This window comes from Petromyzon marinus, chromosome 32, assembly GCF_048934315.1.
Source record: "Petromyzon marinus isolate PM22_M1 ecotype Great Lakes invasive population chromosome 32, UKy_Petmar_22M1.pri1.0, whole genome shotgun sequence".
Lineage (NCBI taxonomy): Eukaryota > Metazoa > Chordata > Hyperoartia > Petromyzontiformes > Petromyzontidae > Petromyzon > Petromyzon marinus.
Window position 1 is genome coordinate 8,175,372 of NC_133698.1, and position 27,353 is coordinate 8,202,724.

At 42.1% G+C, this 27,353-nt stretch overlaps 1 protein-coding gene across 2 annotated transcripts in view; it reads left to right on the top strand.

The window, feature by feature from the left end:
* LOC116948137 (cell adhesion molecule DSCAM-like) overlaps nt 1-27,353 on the top strand; it is a 175,352-nt gene that overhangs the window by 117,612 nt on the left and 30,387 nt on the right. For both annotated transcript variants that reach the window (XM_076071264.1, XM_076071263.1), the window contains exons 16-23: nt 984-1,054; nt 4,834-5,080; nt 8,287-8,433; nt 16,882-17,037; nt 19,057-19,196; nt 22,879-23,032; nt 23,944-24,061; nt 25,234-25,397. In XM_076071264.1, coding sequence (XP_075927379.1) covers nt 984-1,054; nt 4,834-5,080; nt 8,287-8,433; nt 16,882-17,037; nt 19,057-19,196; nt 22,879-23,032; nt 23,944-24,061; nt 25,234-25,397 — 1,197 coding nt within the window. The remainder of the gene's footprint in view (nt 1-983; nt 1,055-4,833; nt 5,081-8,286; nt 8,434-16,881; nt 17,038-19,056; nt 19,197-22,878; nt 23,033-23,943; nt 24,062-25,233; nt 25,398-27,353) is intronic.

A 27,353-nucleotide genomic window follows, 5' to 3' on the forward strand; every position in this document is an offset into this window, starting at 1 on the left:
ATATTTTTTTCCGAAGTGCCATCAACAACATGACGTATATGGTGCCAAAAAATGCTGCCATATATGGCCTTGGACGACATCACTGATGTTAGCAGACGGACATTTGACGAGAGTGCATAACATAATTGATCCTTAAATCTGAAGAAATAAAATCTAAATTTGCCCTAGAAAATCTGGAAATATTCAATATTATTTAATTCAAATCCATCTTTAATGGTGACTGCCTAGACTGGACGCCACGGCATGCATTGCCTGGCACTTGCAAAACCCACGTGTACCAATATTAGTATGCAGTTGAATCCCCTTATGTCCCATTGAGACACTGGCCCAAAAAAACACTTTGGTGGATATGATGGGAATGACATGCTTATCAAGTACATACAATTGCACTAGCCCAGTGCTCCAATTTAGATGGCACAATTTAACAATCTGTGAAAGGCAGACATCATTTTTTTCCCCTGTATGTTGTCAATCATAAAACAAAATGCGCGCTAGTCTCAGGTGCACAAGTACTGTTGTAAAATGAAAAAAACATTCCAATTTATATCCTAATGGTTGTTGCTAACAGAATGACATGTACACTAATAGCCAAATGTATATTTACGTTACTTGAACATATTTTTTTAAACCTAGTTGGGCAGCATGTTCATCACTTTAGTGCGTTTGCATGTAGGTATTTATGTGTATGTGCATGAATGATCTTGTGTGTATGTCTGATGTGTGGGAAGCGCCCAATTTGTTCATCTCTCCACGCTAATGTAGAGCTCAAAAGACTAATTTGTAGCTCTGAGTCAGTGTACGGAACATTAACTCATCATTCATGGGGCACTACTGAATATTCTTCACAGCCATATCGGACTCCTTACCCTCGTTCAGAAAATAACCTCCCGGTTGACTAGCGAGCATGTTATGTATATCTTTTCTGCAAGCTTCATTGGTCTGGCCTATAACATGTTTATTTACTTTTCATATCACCGCCACAGCTCCAGATGGACCTCCTTTAGAAGTCATATTGGAGCCTCAATCTTCGCAGAGCATTCGTGTCACATGGAAGGTAATGTTTTGTGTTTCACCTCATTAGCTATGTTCGACGATTGTGAAGTCTGAATAGTATGTGAATCCATAATGTTACATCTACAAATGGCGCTGACAAATATCAACAAATGCCAATAAATCTGAGGTAGTATTTGCAGCCGATGTGTAATGTCATGTCACAACAGTTCCACGATGTTTCCACATCTAATTTATCATGTTCATTTGATGTGTGTACGTGTCTATATTTATAAAAGCTTGTTTGTTTTGTTGGTGGGTATAATCGTTGTTAAATCATTATGAAAGCCATTGCTTTTTTTAAATTAAATGTAGAAGGTTAATTTGTGTACTTTTTAATTGATATCTGATGATTTTATAAATATAACTCTAAATTAATTTCCCGTCTTGCTCCATATCATTTATGCAACTTATATTGGATACGTTACGGCACTTCAATCCATCTTCAATTTCCATCGATCTTTGTAATTGATATAACATATTCGTGCTCTGCTTATGTAAAGGAAGTGAAAGGGGTTTGACACCAGCACAAACACATCACGGATTACAGTGCAATGTAAACTTGTTAAAAGCGCACGTTTAAATAAACCGTTTCAATAAACTGTACAACCATGGTGTCTTCCAAAGCTCTGGTACCCCTGCAGGAGAAGTAAAACATAGTGGGGGGGCGGGGGAAGTTCCTGAATGCTTATTCTTGGTTCTTTCGGTAAAGTCACGTAGAAGGGAAACAGTAAAATAAAAAAAATATCAAACAATAAAATTCTCACGACGTTTCGACTGCAACACAAGCAATCATCATCAGGTGTGAAAAGCACAGCAAGAACATTTTTAAAAAGTGGCGTTTTTTTTCTTCAAATTTTCTTGCTGTGGTTTTCACACCTGATGATGATTGCTTGTGTTGCAGTCGAAACGTCGTGAGAATTTTATTGTTTTATTATTTTATTGTTTCCCTTCTACGTGACTTTACCGAAAGAACCAAGAATATGAATTCCTACAGTCACGAAAGCTTTAAATCAAAATACCTAAATGCTGTCATGAATTCTCTAAAGAATCAATGCCCACTGGAAGAAGAGAGGGAGTTGAACGGGTTCCATATTTGGTGGCAAGCTTCCTCCCTGCCCCTTAGTTATGCACTTCGATGCTCTAGAGCGGTATTTTTTTACAATGTATTGGCCCATTTCCGCAGTTACAGCCATTGTTTGAATTCATGCAGCTGTAATAAATATGGCACTGTATGAATCTGTACGATGAACAGCTCTAAGTTTGACTGTGATGGGTTACATTTATGATGCTCGATCCTTCCACCATGCAACTACCGTCAGGACACCGAGTCTGTGAACGTGAGAAACACGTGAAGATATTTTTATTCAGGTATAATGCAGGCAATGCCACTCATATTGCTGGCTTTCTGAGTTTCTGTTGTGATCATTTTATGTCAGCAATCCTAACAGTCTCTTAGTTTGAGCAAAGGGGAGATAACGCTCAACCATGAGAATATGTAGTGTCGGTGACTCATGTCTTCTTACATTTATGTATGTAATCTAAATATGAAACAGCATTTCAAATCAATCGCGTAAATCTATCTGCCAGATGTTGGGACGTTACGCAAGCTGTGACGTCACCACACCCTGCTTGTCGTTGACTTTTTGGTGACACGCACAACTGATTAATAGAGATATGAAGCAATTGGTGGGACCCCGGGGTCCCATCACTGCCCCGGGGTGGGAAAAACCGCGTAGCGACACGAGTCTTGCCTTACCGACAACAAACTAGCGGTCAATCGATTGGCCTCGTCGAGAGCTACTCGGGGCACTAAGTTTCGTAAAAAGTTGAAACATTACATAAACACGTTAAATTCACTGCCTTGGGGGCGGGGCTCGCCTTGGCAAAGAAGCTGAGGATCGACGGCTGACCGGACGGCGACTGCGGCGGACGCCCCCCGGGGCTTGCGATTGGCCGGTGGGGTGGCGCCCATCGTGTTGATCGCCGCCTGCTGCTGCTGCTGGCGCTTGTTGGCACGAGTCTGGGCGGGCGGCGCGTTGCTGTCGGGATCACGTAGTGGGGCAGACTGAAGAAAAATAATAATTATTGACCTGATTTTTGCGGGACCCCGGGGTTCCGCCAAATGATTCATATGAATAAACACCGTTAATATTACACACACAAAACAAGAACTGTGTTATTCCGAACACTGACTACAATGAAGATGGCATGCATTTAATAATACTATAGCTAATTTTAATTCATATTGCTATATGGAGTAAGTTAATGAGGTAAATTATGCCTTCCCTTGGTAGAGAATTAAAAACACGTCAGGGAACAGCTCCGGTGGATGACATCGCATACCCTCATTAAGTCACTTAATTAATATGGACCTCTGTGCACTTTTTTAAATAATCTCGTTCTGCTTCTCCGCATATTCGTGTATTTTAGCCATTAAAATGTGGCTAAAGGAAGTTCAGCGCGAGAGAAAAACAAAAACCTAAAAACGTTATTATTAGTCGTGCATTTATTCAAGACTGGCAGTGGCCAGAGGTGGCTGTGTGGCTCAGAAGTCAGAGGACTGAGCTAACGCCACTGTTATCCGAGGGCCGGGGTTAGGAAGCCACTTGTGATGAAGCAGGGTTCTCAAATATATTTAGTTTATGGTCTCAGCCAAATGACTGTACTAACAAACAAACAAAAAAACTAACACCTTCAATTTTGTATCTGTGTTTATTAATTTGGCTGTATTCTGGCTCTGAGAATAAAGCATATATATCGATTTTACTGTCAGGGACTAATATTGCTTTCATGTGGCATGGTCTGCGGGAAAGCGCTTCCCCTTAGTGTATGGATCAAAGGTCACTTGAAGGGATTTCAGAGGTAGCTCTATCATATTTACTTCTGTGGGCCGTTCTCTAACACAGAGGGTTGCAGTGCTCTACTCTGCAAACGCTGCAAATGGATACTTGGTCTCTACTCTACTGCAGGCACAGTCGGGAAAAACCTGGGGAAACGTGACAAAAAACAATAAAAAAGATTGGCTGAGACCATCAACTGCCTACGCTTGATAACCTGGTGTAATAATCACAGATAGGTTGCCCACATTCAAGCTCAGAATTTCAGCAATGCTAAAACGGTTCAATGATCTGAGAAAATACGAGAGCTAGTCTGAGTATGCGTTACCATAGAGATCCACATCCATGCGAGTGATTATTTAGATTGTTTGGCTGCTATAAATTTCCACATGATAAGCCATTTTGTTGAACTATCATTTGTGGCCAGGTTGCTTCTGAAAAATAAACTAATAGCTCGGTGAGCTTTGCCTCGTAAAATTAAATAAATAAAAAATGTGTGTGAATTGCTGACCTTTCCTATGCGTTGCACTCCTATTGTGTTTGTATTGTTTGTTGTTGTATCTTTCTGATCTGCTCGGTCATCCTCGCAGCGGATTTTGGCTGGCCATCGAACATTGACAGCCACTGCATCGCTCGCTTTTAGATGCGCTTCTGCGGCCATCTGAAACGCAATTCCTTCCAATATTAGGAAGCCATTGGAGCTTTGCACTTTACAATCTCGATTGAAAATTAATTTCTGTAGATCAATTTTTTTGTGTTTAGTTTGTTGTCCTTCCCCCGCACCTCCGATCAGCGCAGTTGGCTTCGTACGGCGTGAAAAAAAGTTCAACATGCATAAATATAGCTCATCGGATTTCTCCAGTATAAATTAATGTTCTGATTCTGATTGAGTATTCTCACTGCGCATATCTCTGCCTCTGCCCCGCCTGCCGTCTTCGCTCAGGTACCGCATGGGCACCTACGCAACGGTGTCATCCGGGGCTACCAGATCGGCTACCGCGAGGCTGAGCCGGGCAGTGGGGCCTTGTCGCAGTTCAACATCGTGCGGCTGGAGAGCACGGGCGAGCGCGAGTCTTGCCTGCTGCATCACCTCAAGAAGTTCACGCGCTACGCCGTGATGGTGCAGGCCTTCAACCTGGCCGGCAGCGGCCCGTCCTCCTCCGAGGCCTACGCCGCCACGCTGGAGGACGGTGAGAATCTCGCCTGCGCGGATCATCAACTTTTAAATTAAACGATTTTTTTTGTAATTTTCTTTTTTTACCAGGTAAGGTCCACTGAGCTACAGAGTTCTTGTTCAGAAACGACCTGGCCACAAAGGATAGCTCAACTTCGTTATCCTGTATGTGGAAATGTATAGCAGCCAAATACTCTAAACGCATGTTGGTTTTAAATTTGGAGGAAATCAGAGGACCCGGAGTAAAATCTACAAGACTACAGGGAGAACATGCAAACTCCAAATATCAAGGCATCAGGGTCGAGATCGAACCCACGACCTTCTGCATACTAGGTGAGGTAGTTAAAATCTCGACACCGTGGGGCGAGATGTTTTCAGGACCGAATGGAACTTCAAAGTAAACCTTTGTGGGCAACCTCACACGAACACACGCCTCTGGCACTTCTGACAATACAAAACGGGGCCTCTGCAGGTAACCCAGGTAACCCCTTTTGTGTGCATGGTTAATAGAGTGAATCTTTGTGTAGATAATAGTATTTTCCACGTATCAATTTGGGAGGGTGGGATGGGGTGATGGTGGATTATCGGAAGAGCAGATAATTGGAGGGTAGATTTGCAGAATGTCCATCTACCTGCTAACTTCATCATGGACACACTGTCTGTTTTTGGCTTTGTAACAAAGGACAACAGCTAATGGGGTCGAGTTAACATTGGTAGCAACCACAGATCTCCGAATCACCGTTGGTGCTTGATTGTGAGAGTATTGCTAGCAACGGGTTTATTTGTTATTCATTGCATTGTACATCATTTACATTTGGTGTCGGCTATTTAATCGACGCCACAAAGGCGCATCCATCAACGCAAATGAGTTGCCGGTCGTGTTGATGGGTTTCTGATCATTTATTCACGGGAGAATCGGGGAGTTGGGTCGACATAGCAATTGAAATCCTTGGCCGAATTATTGATATACGTTTTCCAAGAGGGACCCCGATTTCACTCACATTCATATTCACTACGTGTGGGAATTTGCACGAGGCCACTAAGTACCGCGACACTGTGTGTGGCAAGAATATTGGAAGATTGGACTGAAAACCACTACTTCAAGATCAAGTGCATTGAGGTTCCGCCTCTGGCAGCCTGGGCCGCTACAGCTTTCAGCTGTGATCTCAGCTTAAGGCACAGCCTGTGATCATGTCGATTACACAGGTTCGAGAAAAGTAGTGTCTACATGATGGCAAATTCTGGCTCTCGTTGAAACTAATACGTAACTATGGATTAGACATCGTTCATATCACTGCTCTATACCTACAAAGGCACATAATGGGATATAATTGGAAAAGCTTAAAAAGGCAATGCTAAACATCACCCAACATCTTACAACTGAATGTTATGAAGTGTAAGAAGGAGTTTTGTAGTCATAGGGTGTAGTTTCTTGTTTTTCAAAATATGTTTTGCTTTGCCAAATGATTCAGAAGCTGGCAGTCACAGTCGGTATTCACTAGGCATGGCAGCATCCCTTCCCTCTCTCCACCCAGCGCCCTTTTGGTTTCGATGAACTATTACAATTCTTCATCGCGATTCGATCAAAAATATCTATTGTCTAATTTTTACCATCCCATTCGCAGTGTTTCACCTTTTTTAATTTCGCGAGTACATTCTAATTCATGACAATGGCCTCGATCAATGGAAAGTGAGAATATAAGCAGCATACAGTTTGCATAAATTATCATGACGACGGCACGCACGGGCAATTCCGTGCGTGGATTGCAAGGCTAAGAATGCAATTTTCACTGCTGAATCGATGCACCGTTTGACACGCCTGTGCGCGCCGCGCAACTAACAACTTCAGCGTTTAAACATTTGCTTTGCGAATGCAGAGGGATGTTATTGATGTCGGGTCACAGCTCGAGGGGTATTGGCCAGAACCATTTGCTGGGGGACTGTGGCTGAGAGAGGCTCACGTTATCTGGTGCTCCCCTTCACGTGCAAGGGAGGGCAGCTCCTCCTTGCCCATCCCCCCTCCCCCTCTGCCCCCATTCCATTCCCTCTCCCTTCAGCAAAATTCGCTCGCAAAATTAGATTGAAAAATGCGTGCAGCTTCTTCGCAGACAAAATGCAAAACAGTGCATCTTGAGTTTTTGTTGTTACATGAATGTGTAACGGGGGAGAGTCAAAGGAGACGGATATTCACAGCAGGAAGCAATTCAAGGAGGGTAAAATGATGATTATTTTCACACTCGTTGCCTCGTAAATGAATGTAAGCCCGTCGAATGGAATAGTCCCAAATTGTGGGAAGATGCTTAGGTTGTTATTCCATTGTTGAAGGGTCAATATTTTTTTATTTGTATGATAAAATAAGGTTGTTCGAGCCCAATTTAAAAACGTGTACAATAATAGATGCATTATGAGAAGGCAAAATATAGTCTCTTTGGCGAAACATTTCTTATGAAATGACGAAGCTGAATTCTTCCGTGTATTATTGCAACACATTTTTTTCTACGTGTTTTTTCTGTCCATATTGCCTTTACCGATAATTATTAACTAAAGTGCTGCATATAATTTCCGAGCTCATTTCCTATTATAGGCATCATGCTTGATGCTCTAATGAACATCCCTCACGTGACCTGATTTGTTAGTGTTTATGGATGAATACAACTCCTATCGCTTGTCCACCTACTTTCAGTTTGTCCACCTCATTTATTGTCACACATTTGTGGATGTTCTCCATATTTTCTGAACTAATATTTTCTATTCTGTAAATGTGGCCGATCGTGGAGATAACTCCTTGTTTAAGTAAATATACAGTGGCACGCATTAGTCATTCTCACTGGGACTCTACTCCTTTTTCCTATTCTTTTGCCATTGATTGATTCAAAGTTAGGTTTTTTAAATATGATTATTTAGTTTTTACATACGGCACATTTCCACTCGCTTTTAAGTTATAACACCAAAGGTTACGTGCAAATCGGAATTAAAGAGTAACATCTGTCCTCAGTTTGGCACGTGAAATAGTTCCATTAAAAAAGATGAATCGGTCGAACCGCAGAAAATGTACGTGATCGCTTTTTTTGCATGTAGGGCCTGTGATGTGCGTTTGTACAATTAAACCTTTGATTTCACACGTAGCGCACGCGGTTCGCTCGTCGCGACACCTGACTGATCAAACGGTAGGTGTGGGAGGTGGGGGGGGGGCCCGCTGGTAACTGACTTTTGTTGTTGCAGTGCCAAGCAAACCTCCCGCAAACATTCAAGCCGCCTCCATATCGGCTGACGCCATCACCCTGTCGTGGTCGCCTCCGCCCCGCGACGCGCACAACGGCCTCCTGCAGGGATACCGAGTCATTTACTACCCTGTTCTTCCCGACGGAGGTAAGTCGTGACATCGTGCGGCGTACAAATAATACAAAAAACAACCCGCGAATGATGGCAAAACAGAGCGAGTTAACCGAGCTGTTCGTCCCATCAAATGTGCCGCCAGTTGGGATGAAATTACCCAGTGTGTATCTTCGACATTCTAACTGCATGCATCTTGATAATAGCGTTGCTATGCCCCAGAACATTACCCCGATAGTGTTTTACTTCTCATAAACATATTTTTTTTTGTCGTACGGAAGCACACTCCTTTATTCACTTCATTATAATTTAAGGTAATGGGATACTGAATGTAAGCAGCTGTTTTCAACTAAGCTCAATTGGCAAGAATACGTTTACATGAAAGCATGATAAAGCTGTCTCGGCGCGAGAGAGGGTCCCATTGTTTTGAGGGAGTGTTTTTGCCAATTGCAGTTGGCGCTTCAGCAGCCTGAATTTGCTGATGAGATGCAAAAGGTTAAAACTGGATTCAATGTTATTATTTGTTTTACGTTAGATAATTCAATGGGTCAATTTTGGAAGATGTGCTACAAAAATAAGTATTAATTTTGATCTGGAAAAAACAGACAAATTGAAGAATGTTATTGATATATCACACTATGTAACACGATTTGTGTCCCTGGGTAGTGTTATTTTTTAATTGCTTATGCCTAAAAAGTATAGAAAATGACTATTATTCCCTACAAAATTTGCTTTTGTGACCAGGACTTTACGTGAAAGAATGACACAAATGCACACCACGTGTTCTCATTGAAAATAGGTACATTTAAAAATATCAATGTCCTGGTCACAAAATCAAAGTTTGTGGGGGATAATAGCATTTCCTGCACTTTTGAGGCATGAGCAATTTGGAAATAATACTTACTATCCAGGAACAATTTTTTTGTTACACAGTGAAATGGTTACCTTATACCAGGGACACCCAACAAGAGCCTGCAGGTCTGATCCACCCACTGACTCGTCTTATCTAACTTCCAGCATCCGCTCTCAAACTTACTATTTAATACAATTACAATTCTTCATCGCGATTCGATCAAAAATATCTATTGTCTAATTTTTACCATCCCATTCGCAGTGTTTCACCTTTTTAATTTCGCGAGTACAGCCTAATTCATGACAATAGCCTCAATCAATGGAAAGTGAGAATATAAGTAGCATACAGTTTGCATAAATTATCATGACGACGGCACGCACGGGCAATTCGGTGCTTGGATTGCAAGGCTAAGAATGCAATTTTCACTGCTGAATCGATGCACCGTTTGACACGCCTGTGCGCGCCGCGCAACTTACAACTTCAGCGTTTAAACATTTGCTTTGCGAATGCAGAGGGATGTTATTGATGTCGGGTCACAGCTCGAGGGGTATTGGCCAGAACCATTTGCTGGGGGACTATGGCTGAGAGAGGCTCACGTTATCTGGTGCTCCCCTTCACGTGCATGAATTAGGGTGTACTCGTGAAATTAAAAAGGTGAAACACTGCGAATGGGATGGTAAAAATTAGACAATAGATATTTTTGATCGAATCGCGATGAAGAATTGTAATAGTATTAATAGTAAGTTTGAGAGCGATGCTGGAAGTTAGATAAGACGAGTCAGTGGGTGGATCAGACCTGCAGGCTCTTGTTGGGTGTCCCTGGTATAAGGCAACCATTTCACTGTGTAACAAAAAAAAATTGTTCCTGGGTAGTAAGTGTTATTTCCAAATTGCTTATGCCTTAAAAGTGCAGAAAATGCTATTATTCCCCACAAACTTTGCTTTTGTGACCATTGCTCTCAACTTACTATTAATACAGCCCACCACAACGTAAACATTAACTGAATGGAGTTAATTATTTCACGCAAGTGTGAAACTGTGAAGTAAACGATCTTAGACTGAACGGCTATTCAGATGATGTGAGATGGGTGGCAGTTAGACGTCAGCGCGTGTAAGTGCTGTACCTTCATGTTTTACATATCTCTCTGTCAATTCAATTTGTCATATCTCTTCTGAATATATCTCCTAGCTGTTATATTTTCTTTCCCCAACGTTACCTCTCCTATATCTCTTTTATAGCTTTATTTTGACTCTCTCTGCATATCTCTCTTTTTATAGATGTTCTAAATACATTTTACTTCTATGTCCGTTTTTATTTGTTTATGAGATATTTACTCTTGATTTGAAGCTTTATTTACTATGTGTCTGTGGCCCAAGGTTCTCCGAGTGTAGTCAATTTGGCATTCTATGCCAAAAGGTTCGGTACCCCCGTGCCTTACGCTGTATGCAAGTGAAACAGATTTGGCTGTTGGTACTTCTTAATGAAATATGAGTGTGCGAAAAAGAGTTTGCGCAGATGGAAGTGGTGAAAACGTGTCTCCGTGCCGATGTGCATAGTTCACGCCTCCTTTCCAAAAAGAACCGAATGTTTTCACTTCTTGAATGGGACAACCTTTATCTGTGATGGCAATTGGTGTGCTCACGCCGTGAATTGCGCCATACCGCCCGCTTGTCAGGAAGAACATTGTGTTAGGTACCAAGAAGGAAAATTAAAATGAGTGTGAACCCATTTTTAGATGTAAAAAGATTACAAATATTACACTGATCATAGTGTTATTCGTAGTAGTAGTAGTAATAATACCTTAATGCCAATGAATTACTCAAGGAAACCTCACTGAATGTCAAGATACTTTAGCGAGATAGTCCTGAATTGGGATGTTTGACAAACGCTATAGATGCATGTTTGGCATGCGAGAGGAAACTGGCATTCCCATTAAAATCCTATGAATATTAGGGGAGAGGGTGACTCTCAGCACTGCCATCTCTTGGCCATATCACAGCCCCACATCTACAACACCTGGCAAGCCCCAGTGATGATCTATCCAGGCTCTAATCAACCCAACGTACATCTAGAGATAGATATGACAAGATCAGATATATTGAGGGTGATCTCGTCGTAGACAATCAAAGTAATGATAACGAAGTAACCTTGTGAATAATATTTTTTTATTCTTGGTTCTTTCGGTAAAGTCACGTAGAAGGGAAATAATAAAATCATAAAAATAAAACATGATAGAATAGAATTCTCACGACGTTTCGGCCACAACGCAAGCAGCCGTCCTCAGGTGAAGAAACAGAGCTGTCGGAAAGACAGCGCTCCAATGAACACTGTGAATAATACTCAGATAAAAAAAACTATTTTCACAAAGTGATTAGGATGTGTGTTGACAAAGGTTATTTATTATGCTAATTCTGATTTAAAGCTTTCGTGACTGCAGGGATTCATATTCTTGGTTCTTTCGGTAAAGTCACGTAGAAGGGAAACAAAATAACAAAAATATAAAACAATAATTCTCACGACGTTTCGTGAGAATATAACCATAAAATTCTCACGACGTTTCGTGAGAATTTTATTGTTTTATATTTTTATTATTTTATTTGTTCCCTTCTACGTGACTTTACCGAAAGAACCAAGAATATGATGCTAATGTTTATGTAATTGATCTAATAATTTAATTATTTAGCTTCCCGTGCTTGTTTTAATTACATGACACGATACATTGTACAGAATATTTTATGAAGCGACGGTGAAGGTTGTTGGTATTTAGACGATGAATGTTGTTGGATTTAAATAAACCTTTAAGAGATTAACATAAACACTGCAGTTAGATGTTCTTTTTTTTAATTTGCTACACAGTAGAGCAAGCTTCTACATTCAAAGAGACTGCTATTCTTACGGATAATACGTGTTAGTTTGTTCATGTGCTCCTTTTAAAATGTATATGGGAAGCGCATAGCCTCACACGTGACATGTCCAATAACAACGCAAACATTCGTCCCCAGACTCTGTTCAGATGTTACCAGCTTGAAATCAGTGCGTAATTAATTTGGACGCTAAAATGCCGTGTGCTCAAAGGTCATGAGTGTTACAGTTTGCTTTATCTTTTCAAGGTAACAAGAAATGGAAGCCAGATGGGAGGGGGAAGAGACCACTAATAACAATAGTAATAAATTACTCGGCATTTCTACTACCGCCCAGGGAAAATAACCCATTGTGACACATAATGCTTTTGAAAAAGCTATTTCTCACTTTATACACAATGTTTTTTTTTCTCTCCCCCTCTGCCTCTTTAAAAAGAATTCCAAAACACCGTAACATTTATGTGATACAGTAAGGGTAATTTACCGCCTATTGTTTGTACTGCGGCGAATTATTAATTCTCGTCCTTCCTCCATGTGCAACACTAAAAATAAACCCGGGGTCTGTACGTGCAGTGAATTGGATAAAGATTGAATAATTCAGTTAATTTCGGACGACTGGATATGCCTTGCTGTGGTGCATCCATTTTTATCAGGCAAATGTATCGAGGCAGCGTAATGGCATAGAGATAATTAAATATTGATGGCCACGCAAAGCAGCGAACACAGAGCTGTACATTCAAATGGATATTCTTGGCAGAAAAAGTTCACGGGCAGTGGCTTTGTATAATGAAGAGCTTCAGTTTGTGATAGATGAGCAGTGTAAGGGGGCCACGCACTAATTTTGCATTATTAACATAACCACAACCAATTTCTGAACAGGATTATAAACTTGAAAGGTGAAAAAGAGACCCGTGTCACATCCATTAATTATCCTAAATGTATGTATATTTAAATAGCGGTGGAATGTTTCACATATTAACGTAGTGGACCATGCTGGATTTAAATTAGTATGTATTATGTATGAAAAAATATATGGTTTTATATATTATTAATGTGTGCATATGAAATTGTGTATTTATGTTTGGATGTTGCTTCTTTCTCTCTGCACCTTCCTCTGCGTATTTGTGGTGTTGTTTATTTATTAAGTCATCCTACTTTGCCAGGGGAATTTTCACGCTTGCTCACACTTTTTATGAGCAAATATGTTTGTATTTACGTATTCATTTTTCTGTTTAATAATTGATTGAAGCTGATTTTTTTATTTGTACAACAAAGCGATGTGGACTGCCCTTTACTTGTGTAGTGACTGACTTGGAGATGTAACTTATTGGAGGCAAATCTTTAATTAAACACCGAGCACACTTTGTACACTTTGTACAATACACACCGTACACTGTTACACACTCTCTGTCTCTCGCTTATACGCAACTCTACACTGGTTGCTAGCATACAACACAACGCTAGCCGTCTGACACTGACAGCGCTGAACTAAGACAGCCAACTACGTCTAGCAGCACAATTATCAAGTGGAGACGACAGCGATGAAGGTGACGTGGTTGTGTCCACCAAGGTGTGGCTGTGTGTTTCCTTCCCACAACACCCCTACAAAGTCGACGATCTTCAACAGCAACGACGACAACGGGGATCCCACTCCAAACGACAGCCCCGAGCTCCCGCTCGGTTCCCCTTTTATCCTGTTATCGTGGCCTCGCTCCGGCTCGGCCACGCCCCCCTTCTGGAACCTACTAGTGGGCTCTCGACGTGTCCCTTCCATAACCTTTCCCATAGATCCCTCTCGGGTCTATCACGTGGCCTGCTGTCAGTCAGGGCTGCTACAAGCTGCAGATCCCCTTCCCTGCCAGCAGCCAGCGCTATGCTACGTAGTGACAAATTCTATGTCACTACACTTGTGAAACTGGGGCAGCGTGTACGCCCTGCGTAACATTTGTGAAATTAAATGAGAATCTGCCCCCAACATATAACCTGCAACCCCACTCGGAGTGATGTGGATTATCGTTGTCATAGTGGCCACAATCATTATTGTTATCATCATTGTCATTTTGGTCATAATAACTTTCGTCTCTATCATCATCATTAATAACCATCATATGATGTAGGAAATAATCGTTTTTGAATTTATATGGCGTGAAAATTCCTCAGTAATTGAAAGCGCTCTACATCACATCTTATCTTCTTTGGTTCTTTCGGTAAAGTCACGTAGAATGAGAATAAAATAATAAATTGATAAATAAAATAACACAATAATATTCTCACGACGTTTCGGCCACAACACAAGCAGCCTTCATCAGGTGAAGGGACGAGACTGTCTGGTAGGACAGCGCTGGAGTGAACTGGTAGGACAGCGCTGGAGTGAACTCCAGCGCTGTCCTACCAGACAGTCTCGTCCCTTCACCTGATGAAGGCCGCTTGTGTTGTGGCCGAAACGTCGTGAGAATATTATTGTGTAATTTTATTTTATCAATTTATTACTTTATTCTCATTCTACGTGACTTTACCGAAAGAACCAAAGAAGATGAATCATTGCAGTCACGAAAGCTTTAAATCGAAATCACATCTTATCTCAAGCATCCAAAGGGCACCCCTAATGGCAGATATCCCTGCGCAGCACATGGCGATTCGGCAGCAGTGGCCTGTAAATGGCCATTATTCTGACATTTGGGTGGGCGATGATTAATCTGTGTGTAATTCCAATGAGTAAAATATAGGTACTTTTTTAGAATTTTGGCAAATTTGGACCATGACACCGGCACACTGTGCAGCTGACTGGATTTTTATGTTTTTACAATGCACATTGTCATCTCGATCATCAACATGCTATTCACAATCATCGACCCCAAAAGGGTTTTTGTGCTTAGTTTGTTGTCCTTCCCCCCACACCTCCGATTACCACAGTATGGTGTGAACGAAGTTAAACATACATACAAACCAATAAACCGATAAATAATTATGCATACAGCTGTGAACATCATAGTCATCGTCGCTAAGCTATGATCTATCAGCGGCTGGATGAAGGCATCCACAAATCATCACTATCCCTCATGGTCCACAATGCGACATTCCATCTGGCTCCTGCGCACAAAGCTGATCACATCGCTCCATCTCTGTGGTGGACGTTCCGTAGTGGCGTGTACGTCACGACAACCAGCCATCATCCCTTTGTGCAATGTGCCCTGTCCAAGTCCCACTATTAGACCAAAACACAGAGATTACTCGCACATGTACCCAACCTTTTTCTGTCACCTATTACCGGCATATTGTGTTTGTACTTGTATTTTTGATTTGTATGTGTTTTGTTTACGCACGGATCTCCCATGTAAAACTGGCTTAACGGGACCATCCGTGTAACAAATTAAACAAATTCGAACCTACTTTTCATAATGACAAATATGATGCCTCTAATTTGTATAGGTACCTCTCTACCATGCTTCGTTGATGACCTTTCAGCTTTTAATCAATTTTCTTCATCAAGTGCTTGTAAAATCAATGTCATATAAAATCACTATGTTACTGTTATATCAATAACATAGCGATGTCATAAAAGAATACGTGCAATTGGAATGTAGTCCTCTTTCGTTCTGACTTGTCCTGAAAAATGATGACCACAACTTAATTGTGTGGGTTTGCATGTGTGTATATATACTTTCTGGTTCTGATACACGACGATCCTATTATAGATACTCCCCACTAAAATAGTTATCATCACGATCCGTGGGCAGCTAGCCCTCAAGTGTCCGCTGCAAAGTTTGTCATTTGTTTCCACTTTCCTCCGTCTCGTGCCGATATGATCAAGCAGTGCCACAACTTTCTGCCACCAATTTCTTCCTATGTCGTCAAGCCATTCTCTGTCAGGTCTTCCTCTCTTTACAGTTCCTTCCATTTTTCTGAACAAAACACTTTTAATTTAACCTTTTGTTACCTATCGTACATCTACTACATATGTGTCGCACTTTGGTTTAGCACGGGCAGCCAGGTACGGTGCTAAAGTTGTTCAACACACATAAATAGTGCCAGTTTCCTCTAAAATAATAGCAAGATATTATAGAGAAGTCAAAGCCTGTATTTATCTCCTATCAAACTTTTGAAATATTTAATAATTCTCCTTGGAAAGATATGGAGCCATCGCTTTCACGACATTCAATCACCTGTTGAAAAGGAAGTAAAAGGCTCGTTATAAATCAGTGGGGTATCTATAAATAGATAACTCGGTATTTCTACTTTAGAAAGGTAATACAGGACTGTGACTACATGTTCCATGTAATACTTATCTTTGCCTTTCACTGTTGATATTCAATGGGTTTTGATTCAGTACTCCGATTAGCAGACACCTCCGATTAGCTTAGTTGGCTACTTACGGTGAAAAAGAAGTTCAACGTATATACATACTAATTTGTTCAAAAACTCAACACATTTGTCTATAGCACTGCCCTAAATAATAATAAAAATGGATATAATTAAGTAACGTTTAAGGCAAGGGGCTCTTCTTCTTATTTTGAAGAGCTATGAATAAGGGCCATTACCTAAAATATTACCTATTATATCTATTTTTGTTATTTTAATGCGATTGACAAATGAATTTACTTTTTGTATTAATTGTGCTTTTGTGCCACTGCTAAATGCGGTATCACTCAAAAAAACTGAACGGTTTTATTCAGCATCTGTGTCACTTTGTGTCTTGTTTTTTTTTTACATTATGATCATTACTATTATTATTATCGGGGACTGATCGTGGTCCACCATTGTTCGATCAGAGCTTGGAGATGTGAGAAACTTGACCACGAGCCAGCTGAGAGCCGACCTCAGGGACCTGGAGAAGTTCACCAACTACAGCCTTCAGGTGCTGGCGTTCACTCGCGCCGGAGACGGAGTCCGGAGCGTGGCCACCTTCGTCTGCACGCAGGAGGACGGTACGTACGGTGCTCCAACCAAAGACAAAGATTCCCCCATATGGCCAAAACAGACTGTTGGGGCAAGCGCCCTTCGCGAGTGGCACCTGTGAGCGTGAGCATGGCGCACGAGGCGGTGGGTGGCCAGCACCACGCCCGGCCGCCTTGCACTTGCTTGCTCACTCCACTGCTGGTGGAATGGCCTCCACTAACTTAAATATAGTATGGAGAGCCCCTTTCAAATATGTTTTTGGCCTGCTCTTCAACGCTGGTCAGACGTTTTGGGAGAGGTGGGAGTAACCCACACTTTACCCCACGGACTTGGCTTGCCAATCGACTAACTCTGGTTGGGGATTTAGGAAACTTGTTTCATCCCCCGCGGGGGGGGAGGGGGGGAGGCGGGGAGGCGGGGGGAGATGTCATGGAACACGCAACCCCTGAATCGCTCGTCCAGTGTGCTGACCATTACACCACAGCAACATCCCTCATGCAAGTACAATCTTTTACTGGACATCTGTGGAAAGGAGCTTTATATCTCATCGGATTCCTCCGGCGTAAATGCAGATTCTGAAAGGAATCATATGAATTCGTGAGAGAGGTGTATATATTTAATTCATTGAAAGCTTTAACCTGGAGAAGCCCTTCACGTAACACATCTCGTTGGCAAGTTGGTCCAGGGTGTCAGGTGACTCGTACGTCGAAGACACGTGACGAAACGTATACAAAGAGATTGGGTGGACATACTATATTTATATATATGAAGAGATAGTCAAATGTTTTTTTAAGAAAGGTATATAAAAACGTAATTAAAATTCACAATATGTTCGTTTTTGATGGTCACCACTAAGATGAATGCATTTTACCTATTACATGTTAAATTATAACATGAGGTAAGACCTTTAAATGTTGCCTGACATTGTGTTCATTTTACTATTCTAATTCCTCCAAATTGTATTTACCACTACTGTGCTTGTGTGTGTGCACATCTCCTTTATATCTTTGTTTTAAAAGGTAATATATTTGTCGTCTGGGTAACACTTAACTTTATCATTATCTATTGCTACCCAAATGGGTATCGATACTAATTAGGGCGCTATCGATCAAGGTCATCAGTATGTGTGTGTGGGTGGGTGGGGGGGGGGGAACGGTTCAATTCTAAACGTCCCTCGGGAGCTGCGGCACTCCAGTAACTAATTGCTAACATCTGCCCTGCCCCGTGAAGCCCCGTTGCTGCTCGCGCACAGGTGCACGTTACCAGCGATTGCCGAGCACATTGGGAACAGCAGCAGCAGCAGCAGTCGTAGTTTTCGCAGGGCGCGCTTTTAGCGCACTTAAAGGGGCGGAGGCGAACACCAACCTGGGACGATAGCCGACTCATCGGGCACCGCCCGTGATGGGCACGAGCCTTCCGAAACGATTGCCGATTCGAAACCCGGATTTTCACTTTGCCCTGCATCCCGATGATCGGTGAAGGAATGCAACAAATCCTGTGTGAAGCACAGAGCCTTGGGGGAAGGCCTACCCGTGGTGTGGGATCGGAGTGGCGTTTATTTAGTTTCGTTTGGGGGGAGTGGGTCTGCATGGAAGCACTTCATGCCGCGTCATGCAAAGTGAGCGCGCACAATGCAATTTAATCAGCGATATTTGCCATTTAAGAGTTATTCAATCAACGTTATTGCTCGCAAATGAAGCCTTTGCAGCCAATCGATAGGGGTTAGCTGTGCCGCGGCACGACGGCGCGTCTCGGATGTGTAAATCTGGGCACGGTCCGCTGAGCTCCAAAAGCCCGCAATCATAACCGAATTGCGTGAAAGTGCGAAGCGTAATTGGCACTGCGCGGGCTTGATGAGGCGTCTTCTGACCGAAGAGCCACCTGATTCCCGTAATCACAGTGACTGTGAAAAGACTGCCAAACAAAAATTATCCCTGTCTGAAACGCAGAGGGTTTTTTTTTTACTTTACTTAATTTGTGGCAGTGTTACAAGCCGGAAAAAAAAAGTCTAATCGCACTCATTAATTAACAATGTTTTGTTGTTTTAGTCCCCTGCCCACCTGCGGCTGTTAAGGCTGCGCCTGCTTCAGCCAGCAGCGTCGTGGTGTCCTGGCTTCCACCCGCCAAGCCCAACGGGATCATCCGCAAGTACATCGTGGTGTGCGCCTTCCCCTACGTGCCCCACCCCGTAAGTCCTGCAACCCCTCGAGCACGCTGGTGCACTTTCGTGAAAAAAAAAACCGCGGCATCACAAGTTTATACATCTTGCCCATGCCGAAACCTCAGGGGTCAGCAACAGTGATGAAGTGGCATTGACATTGAAGCACCATTAAATCCGCACCGGCGGTTTGAGCATGTCACATTTTTGTCCACGCAGGCTGAAATTCGTTTTGAGTTTGGCACGGAGGTTTTTCGCGACCAGTATTGTCAATAATAGAGGTTTTTGGGTTAGATCGCGTGCATAGAAATGTGTCGTTAAACCCGCCAGCACCCGACACAGCCAAATAGTAAGGTTTCTCACGTACTAGTTCAGCACACCGGTGTGTTGGAAAGTAAACCCACAACATTTACTCTCCAACAGACCGGTGTGCTGAACGAGTAACGAATTGGGATGTTTTGTTTACGTGACAAACCTTAATAATTGGCTGTGTCGGGTGGTGGCGGATGTAACAACACATTTATTTTTAAGTGATCTAACCCAAAAACTTATGTTATGGAATGATTTTTAAGCGGGGTTCCACTCTACGTGTCAAGGTTTTCCGCAAAACCAAACCTTTATCTGAACTGGGATATTCTCTCTATCAAAAAAATTATCAGTGAGAAACCTGGCAAAATGTGTGCGCTTAAGACTCAGTTCTGTCACACTCTCCTAGTTTATTACGTAGAAACGAACAGCTGTGTGACCATGCGTAAAGGATTGTGCTGCTCATTGCACCTATAACATTTCCTCCTGTAATGCTGGATAATTACCCTTATACATAAAGACAAAAATCCCCCTGTATATCCTGTAACTGAATTTTGGGGCTGTTAGCGAGCACCTATGAAGGTCGGCACAGCACACGTGGGAGTGGGTGGCCAGCACCAAACCCAGCCGCCTTTATCTCCCCAGCGGCGAAGTTTACACACTGCACCAGGTGATCATTTGAGGCTGAGTCGACCTAAATGAGGCCCAGGACCGGTTCAGACAATCGCCACTGGTGTTTGTCGTGAAGCGATAATCGAACTCAGGTGGCGGGGTTCGTAGCGCAGCGCGCTAACCGCTGCACCACCGCCCCCCCCAACACCCAACACAGTGCATAGACGAATGCAACGTTTGATATGTGAGACCCGATGCTTGATTTTGAATGCCACACTAGTGGCTTTGCTTCGATGCCACAAACACACCTGGACGTCCGTAAAAAAAAAAAAGCGTTTCGTAGCCCATCGGATTTCCTCCAGGATAAACAATTGTTGTGACAAATAAAGATTCCGATTATAGTTCTCTGAGCGATACGCAGTCACTTTGATGCAGGCAATCAATGCCCTTGTGAAATTTGCATGTAAAACAAAACACCTGCAGGTTGTTTTTCATTTGCCAAAATCGTGGCACTTATTTTAATTGGACTCTTTTACATGCCGCACGTCAAACAAGGCTGCTCAGTGACGACAGGTTGCCTTTTGTTGCCCATTCGCAAGTGAGTTGGTTGCATGAACATTTTTCTCTTGTATTTCCTACATCTTCATATTGCACACCCATCAATTATTTAAAAAGGGCACATTTTAAAATGGATGCTGTAGGTTTCTCTGTGCGAGTAATTTGCAAAAAAAGGAAAATAATGAAGAGCCTGACCGTCTGTGTGGACACAATGGTGGGATGAAGGCAGCCCCTGAATATTGTGTTGAGATGCAGCAGTTAGGCACGTTATATTATAAACTGTTTTCTGTCTAATAATGTAAATGTGCTCATTTTGAGATGAAAACCACAGTAGTTTGCTGCTCGTGAGGCATTAATTGGTTTCCTTTTATTTTCCTTGAAATTAGTTTGGCATTCTGGGCGAGGGGTGAAGCCGTTTTCTTATAGATTACAAAAAATTCAACCGCAAGCTGATGTCATAATAGCGTACACGGTGAATAATTACGCGAGGCAGTCATTTGGGTTACTTAACGAAAGCACACACTGTAATTTGGAAATAATTTTTTGCCTCTGGTTCTAATGAAATACGTCGCAGATTTGTCAAGGTCAACAATAGGCCTCGTGTAATTGTTGGTGTATAAATGTAATCACCGTTGAATATGAGCGTGTATACCTCTCTTTCACGTCGTGATAGAAAAATAATATGTATCTTAAAACATCTAAAGAAAACTCGCGCCTACTTTCTCCGAGTGCTGACGAAGCAGTTAAATTTACCACGATCCCTGACAGCCACCACGTAAGATGAACTTCATCTCAGTGTGGCGTGGTAACCCTATAAGAGTGTTTCCCATATAACTCATACGATGTTCAACAGCTGCAGTTTTGAATACCTCTCGCCATGAAAACAAAATGACCTTGAGAATGAAGGGCTTTGAATTCACGCAATTATAATTGTCCTAATTTATTTTTTGTGCAGGTGAGATATATATGTGAAAAAACGGTGTTCTATAGTCGAAAAGGTTAACTGGCGCGATTCCAATGTGGTTCAGGCTTGGAAGGAATTGATTTGAAAGCTGTCCGTGTCGAGTGGGATTAAATCGCATTACTGGCCACTACTGGGTGACCTTGTATTCATTAAATGGGGCTTAGGGGAAACGGGGAGTAATATTTCTACAACGTAGTGACATTAAGACATGAAAATCCTTGGGGTTATCTTGGACGTGGTTGCAGAGGTTTCCGTCTTCGAAATGACTTTAACTTGAAATATGCCGAACTCATTTGTTATAAGACAAATATTTTTAATAATGTCCACATGCATTATTTAAAACAACATATTTCATAAGTTGAATATAACCGGTCTAATATATTCATACCATTATTTAATATTGTACTGTGTACGTGTTAACGTTTTAAATGTACTGTTTTGCACGCTGCTTTATTTTAAGTGGTGTGACAATGAGCAACGATGAACTCTGGTGGGTTTGTCACAACCTCGTCTTGGTCACGTTAAAGTCCAGCCAAATGCAATTTGAAACAAGGACAGTGCGATACTAACGGCGTGGCATTGTGCACACATTAAAATGCCAGAGGACGTATTCTTTCATGTATAATTGATTCATTAGAGTGGTTTTGCAATAGCATATTGTCAACATAGCCCATCAGTTACAAGTCGACAAAACAAAGCTTTTTCGCATAATTTTCTGTAACTATGATTTGCAATTTGGGCCCCGTGATTTTACCCATTCATTATTAATTTTCACTTACTGAATCGTGGTTAAACAGTAATGTGATGGTTTATCTTTGAATAAAAAATGTTATTTAACTAAACTGTGAACTAAGAGAAATGTAAAAAAACTTTTATTAATCCACGAAAGCATCACTGAGTCTGCAGATGTTTATTTTCAGGAGGGTTATGCATTGAGGTGTTTTTGAAAGTGTTTGCATTCTAGCAAATATCAATACATCTGTCAAACACTTGTGATACCAAAGAGCGTTATATATAGCTACTATATATACCTGTTGGGATGAGTGGAAAAATGGTTAGCGTGCTGCAGACTGAATCTCGCAACCTGAGTTTAAGACCTGGCCACAGATAATATTAGTGGCAAGTGATGTCTGAACTGGTCATGGCGTGTTCCCATTCACCAACCCGCAATCCCAGGGTGGTTAAATATGGTCAAAAACCCTCAGAACTGAGAGTGCAGATAGATGGGCCTCTGAATTATCCTGAGTCTTATTATTATTATTATTTCTACAGCTAATCAGCGAGTACGAGGTGAGCCCGGAGAGCACCCACCACTCCATCAGCAACCTCAGCCGGCACCGCCAGTACAGCGTGTGCGTGGCGGCGGTCACATCGGCAGGGCGAGGGAACAATACGGAGAGTGTCAGCGTGGAGCCGTCTCCGAATGGTATAGCACAACGACACTTCCGTTCGACGAAATCGCCCGCGCATTATTTACTCATCTATTTGCTTTCCTTATCTCTCAGCTGGTCGGTTCATCGAGCCGAGCCACATTGCGCGTCGCGTGGGTAATCGTCAGCGCGATTCCGCCCGTGTTCCGTTACTGTGCTTTGTTTAGATGGGCGACCCCTTTGCGTTGCGAGAAATGTAACGCGTAGAATCGGGGCATGCGGTGACATCGCCACGCTTTTTCTCGTCCGCCCGTGCGCATTCCATTCTATTGAATTCATTATGCTGCACGTAAAAGTCTATACACACATTTATGAACGCTTATGAAATGTCACGATGAAAATAATTAGATACACAAGGGAATCCATATATATAATTTTTCATTGCATATTTATAAAAGTATCCCCTTGAATTTAAACTAATCATTTCATTTTGATTACAGATAAGGCATTCATTTTAATCAAAGTGATGCCACTTGCTATTGATGTCTGAGCATTCGGTTACCCATCAAAACATGAACAATAGATGTAGTGGTGCTCTGCATGCAAAAAAAAGAGGATCCTCTCAGATGGAAATAAGGCGGCACAGTTGGAAATTATTTGTTCATTCATTGAACGAGCGTGTCGCTGCGGTAGCGGCGGCAACAAAACGATGTGTTCTCAATCCCCGTAGCCTGGGCTCATTTTCAGTCGCCATATCTTGTGAATTTCTCCCCCAGTCAGTTCCTCTGCCTGAAATGAACGTCTATTTATATATACTGGGTTTATTTTTTTTTTTGGTGAGCCAGCATTGACTCTTTTTGGATACTCAAATTCTGACCAATTTTTTCGGTTTTACTCTAGGAGAGCATATGGCCATCCTTCGGTCTTGACTCGCTCTTCAACTATGCGCCCTTAACTCTTTTGTCAGCTCCTGCTCGCATCTTGTCCTTTGGTGGCCCCATCTCCTCGCCGTGGATGCGTGACGTGGAGCTCCCATGCCGCTCTGTGGGGGAGCCCACACCTGTTGTCCGATGGACGAAGGAAAGGTGGGCCTCATGAATTTGATGTGTATCTATGCGCGTGTGTGTGCTTTACCAGTGTAAGAGCGGTAGTGCAACGGTTACCTCGCTTCACTACAAACCCGGCGACCTGAGTTTGATTCCCGCTAACGGCCAACACCGGTGACAATTATCTGAATCGGTCCTGGGCCTTCCCTAGGTCGACTCGGCATAAAATGAGTACCTGATGCGGTGCGTAAACATCGCTACTGGGGAGATAACAGAGGCCGGGCGTGGTGCCGACCACCCACTACTTCGTGTGCCATACCGGCCTTTATAGGTGCTCGCTAACAGCACTTGCTCCAACAGTTTGTTAACACTATAATAGGGGGATCTTTGTCTCTTGTGCTTAACCATCAAAGTTTCAGAGGCGGGCTATATGCTAAGCTGTGTGTGTGTTCACACGTATGTTCTATATTATTTTTATTGATTATCTGCAATAAGAATTCCAAAGCTTTTAAGAATGAGACATTAAAAATCTTCACTTTAAATGTCTTACTCATATACGATATCAAACTCGTCCAATTATGTATTTTATACTGTATACATTTCTGTGTATCGCTATTTTCAAAATATCCAACAGAGATGACTGGCTCAGAGGTTAAAGTGTTGAGGCTAGGTACCACTGAGATCCTGGATTCATATTCGTGCAGCTGCCAGAGATTAAACAAGGGTTCTGAAACAAAATGTGCCCGATCACCAGCAGCTGCACAACAACAAAAAACACCATATACAATTTAGCTTTGCACGTAATTTGACAATTACAGCTCTGAGAATTAAAAATATAAATTTTGACTGTCATCTGATGATCATAACTATGTTGCATTGCCAATAGGAAAGTAGAGTAATGGCCCCCACTCGAGTGTAGTTTTGTGATATCCGCTTTTACTGACCATTCTAGAACACAGGGGCATTACCTTGTCTTGTGGCGTGACATCGATAGCAACAACTGGGATAAAAATGGGCGAGGAGGTAGTATTCAAGAAATAAATACGTATGTATGTTGAGCTTCTTTCGCACTGTATGTAGCCAACCCTGCTCGTCGGAGGTGTCGGGGAAGTACAACAAACTAAGCACAAAAAGCACTTCTAAAGAAATGAGTTTTCAATCCAGATGTAATAAGGAGGCGCACCATTTCACCCACTGCCCACCCCACAAAGTGACACGTCGCAAGTGGCAGTGCCTGCTGACGAACACGGCTCCTTCCTGCCAAACGGCAGCCTACTTCTACGCTCCGTTCGAGCAGAAGATTCGGGAGACTACAGCTGTACAGCCTCCAACGCGTGGGGCTCTGACGCACTGCTAATAACCCTCCTGGTCCAAGGTATTACGTGTGTGTGTGCGTGCGTGCGTGCGTGTGCCGATTACTATTTGGCTTTGTGCGAATTCGCAACTCCAAGCGCAAGGCGGTCGCACGCCAATTACGTTTCGTCGTCGCAAAATGTCCCCGTCGGTGTGAAATTGCTGGCTTGCTTGAACTTACCTGCTGGAATACAAAAAAGCCTGTGATATTCAATTAGGGAAACGGAAAACCTGCCACAGACACAATCCTTGTTAAAAAGTGAAATGTCTTATTTCCTTTTTTGTTTATTATCCGGGAAGTATTATTTTTAGTTACGTGCACGGTCTAACGGTGTTATAGTGTGAATTAAAAACACGTTTTACAAATTAAACTACAAACTGCCACACATGCTCACCAAACATATACCCGTACATATCATGACGTCTCGCACGGGAGAATATAGATAGAGCCTCTCAACTATTCAGATGAAATTTGTTTTGTTTTACCCAGCAGATTATGTGTCGTCATACCCATTAGAAAAACATCTTGTTTCTGGAGATTACTTTTGGCCGATGGATATCGTTGAGTAATGTGTAGACATAGATTTACAATTGAATGGTCGATTTGATCGTATGTCAGTGGCTAGACTTGGTGAAAAAGACAAAAAAATAGATATGTGCAGCAGTTATAACGGGTCTTATCAGTTCACCCCCGCTGGAAATCTCTGTAACCCTCTTTTGAGGTGCAGTGCTCTTGATTACAGATTGACCAACGAAACAACATTTCAATTATCCCATAGACCGATACGTCAGCGGTGCTAAAGTCTAGTCCTGGTCTTTGTGACCCAATGGGAAAATCATTTCGATTAACATCTATGCCAAGCATCGTTTGATGTTTGAATTATTATAAGCCCATCGTGAGCACTCCAATAAGCAAGTATAGGAAATGTGCCTAAAAGGCTTGATTTGTTCCGATAGCATCTACAGTTACTCTTTTTCAGTAAAAAAAAAATCTTACTTTATAATATTTAAACAATCGATATTAATACATAAAGATACTCACAACATTATAGACATGAAAAGAAACATGGTTAATCAATGGATTCATTCATATTTACTGTACCTACAACAGGCCGTTGTTAACAGGGGAATGGTCGGTAAGCAAACACGTTGGGCTCTATCGAGGCGCACTACACTACATTATACACTACACATTGGGCTCTATGGAGGCACTACACTACTATACATTACACTACTATACATTACACTACACTACATTATACACTACACATTGGGCTCTTTGGAGGCCCGTCGTCAAGCGATTAGTCGTTAACAGGGGTGGTTGTTAAGAAGGGTTCTACTATACATACTATACACTACACTACTATACACTACACTACTATACACTACACTACTATACATTACACTACACTACACATTGGGCTCTATGGAGGCCCGACGTTAAGCGGTTAGTCCTCAGTCCTTAACATGGGTGGTCGTTAAGAGGGATTCTTCTGTATATGAAAATAACTCGTGTAGAAATCCAATATTGAATCCAAAATTATACTTAATATGTAAAATTACAACCAAATAATAATACATTTCAACCCTTTTTCAACTGCTGCGTGAAGGATTTCTTTCCGATTTGGATCAGTCATGAGGTTGTTTTGACCATACTTCACCACGCCGGTCAGCGTGGGTCGGTATAGGCAGGGGTCCCAGGAATGGTTCAGATATACGTTGCCAGAGGCGATATCCATGCATGACTGGGAAATTTAACCTAGGTGTCATGAGGTAAAAAGCCACAGTCCGCTAACCCCTGTGCTGCCACTCCTGCACCCTATTAGGCAATAACATTAAAAGGGAACGTCAATCATGGGAATTTGCATATGCATGTTGCTTATCAGGTATTATTGCATATGTTTGTAAAACATTTTTTTATTTAGACCAAAACTGTCCACAAAGACAAAGATCCCCCGTATAGCCTTAACAGACTGTA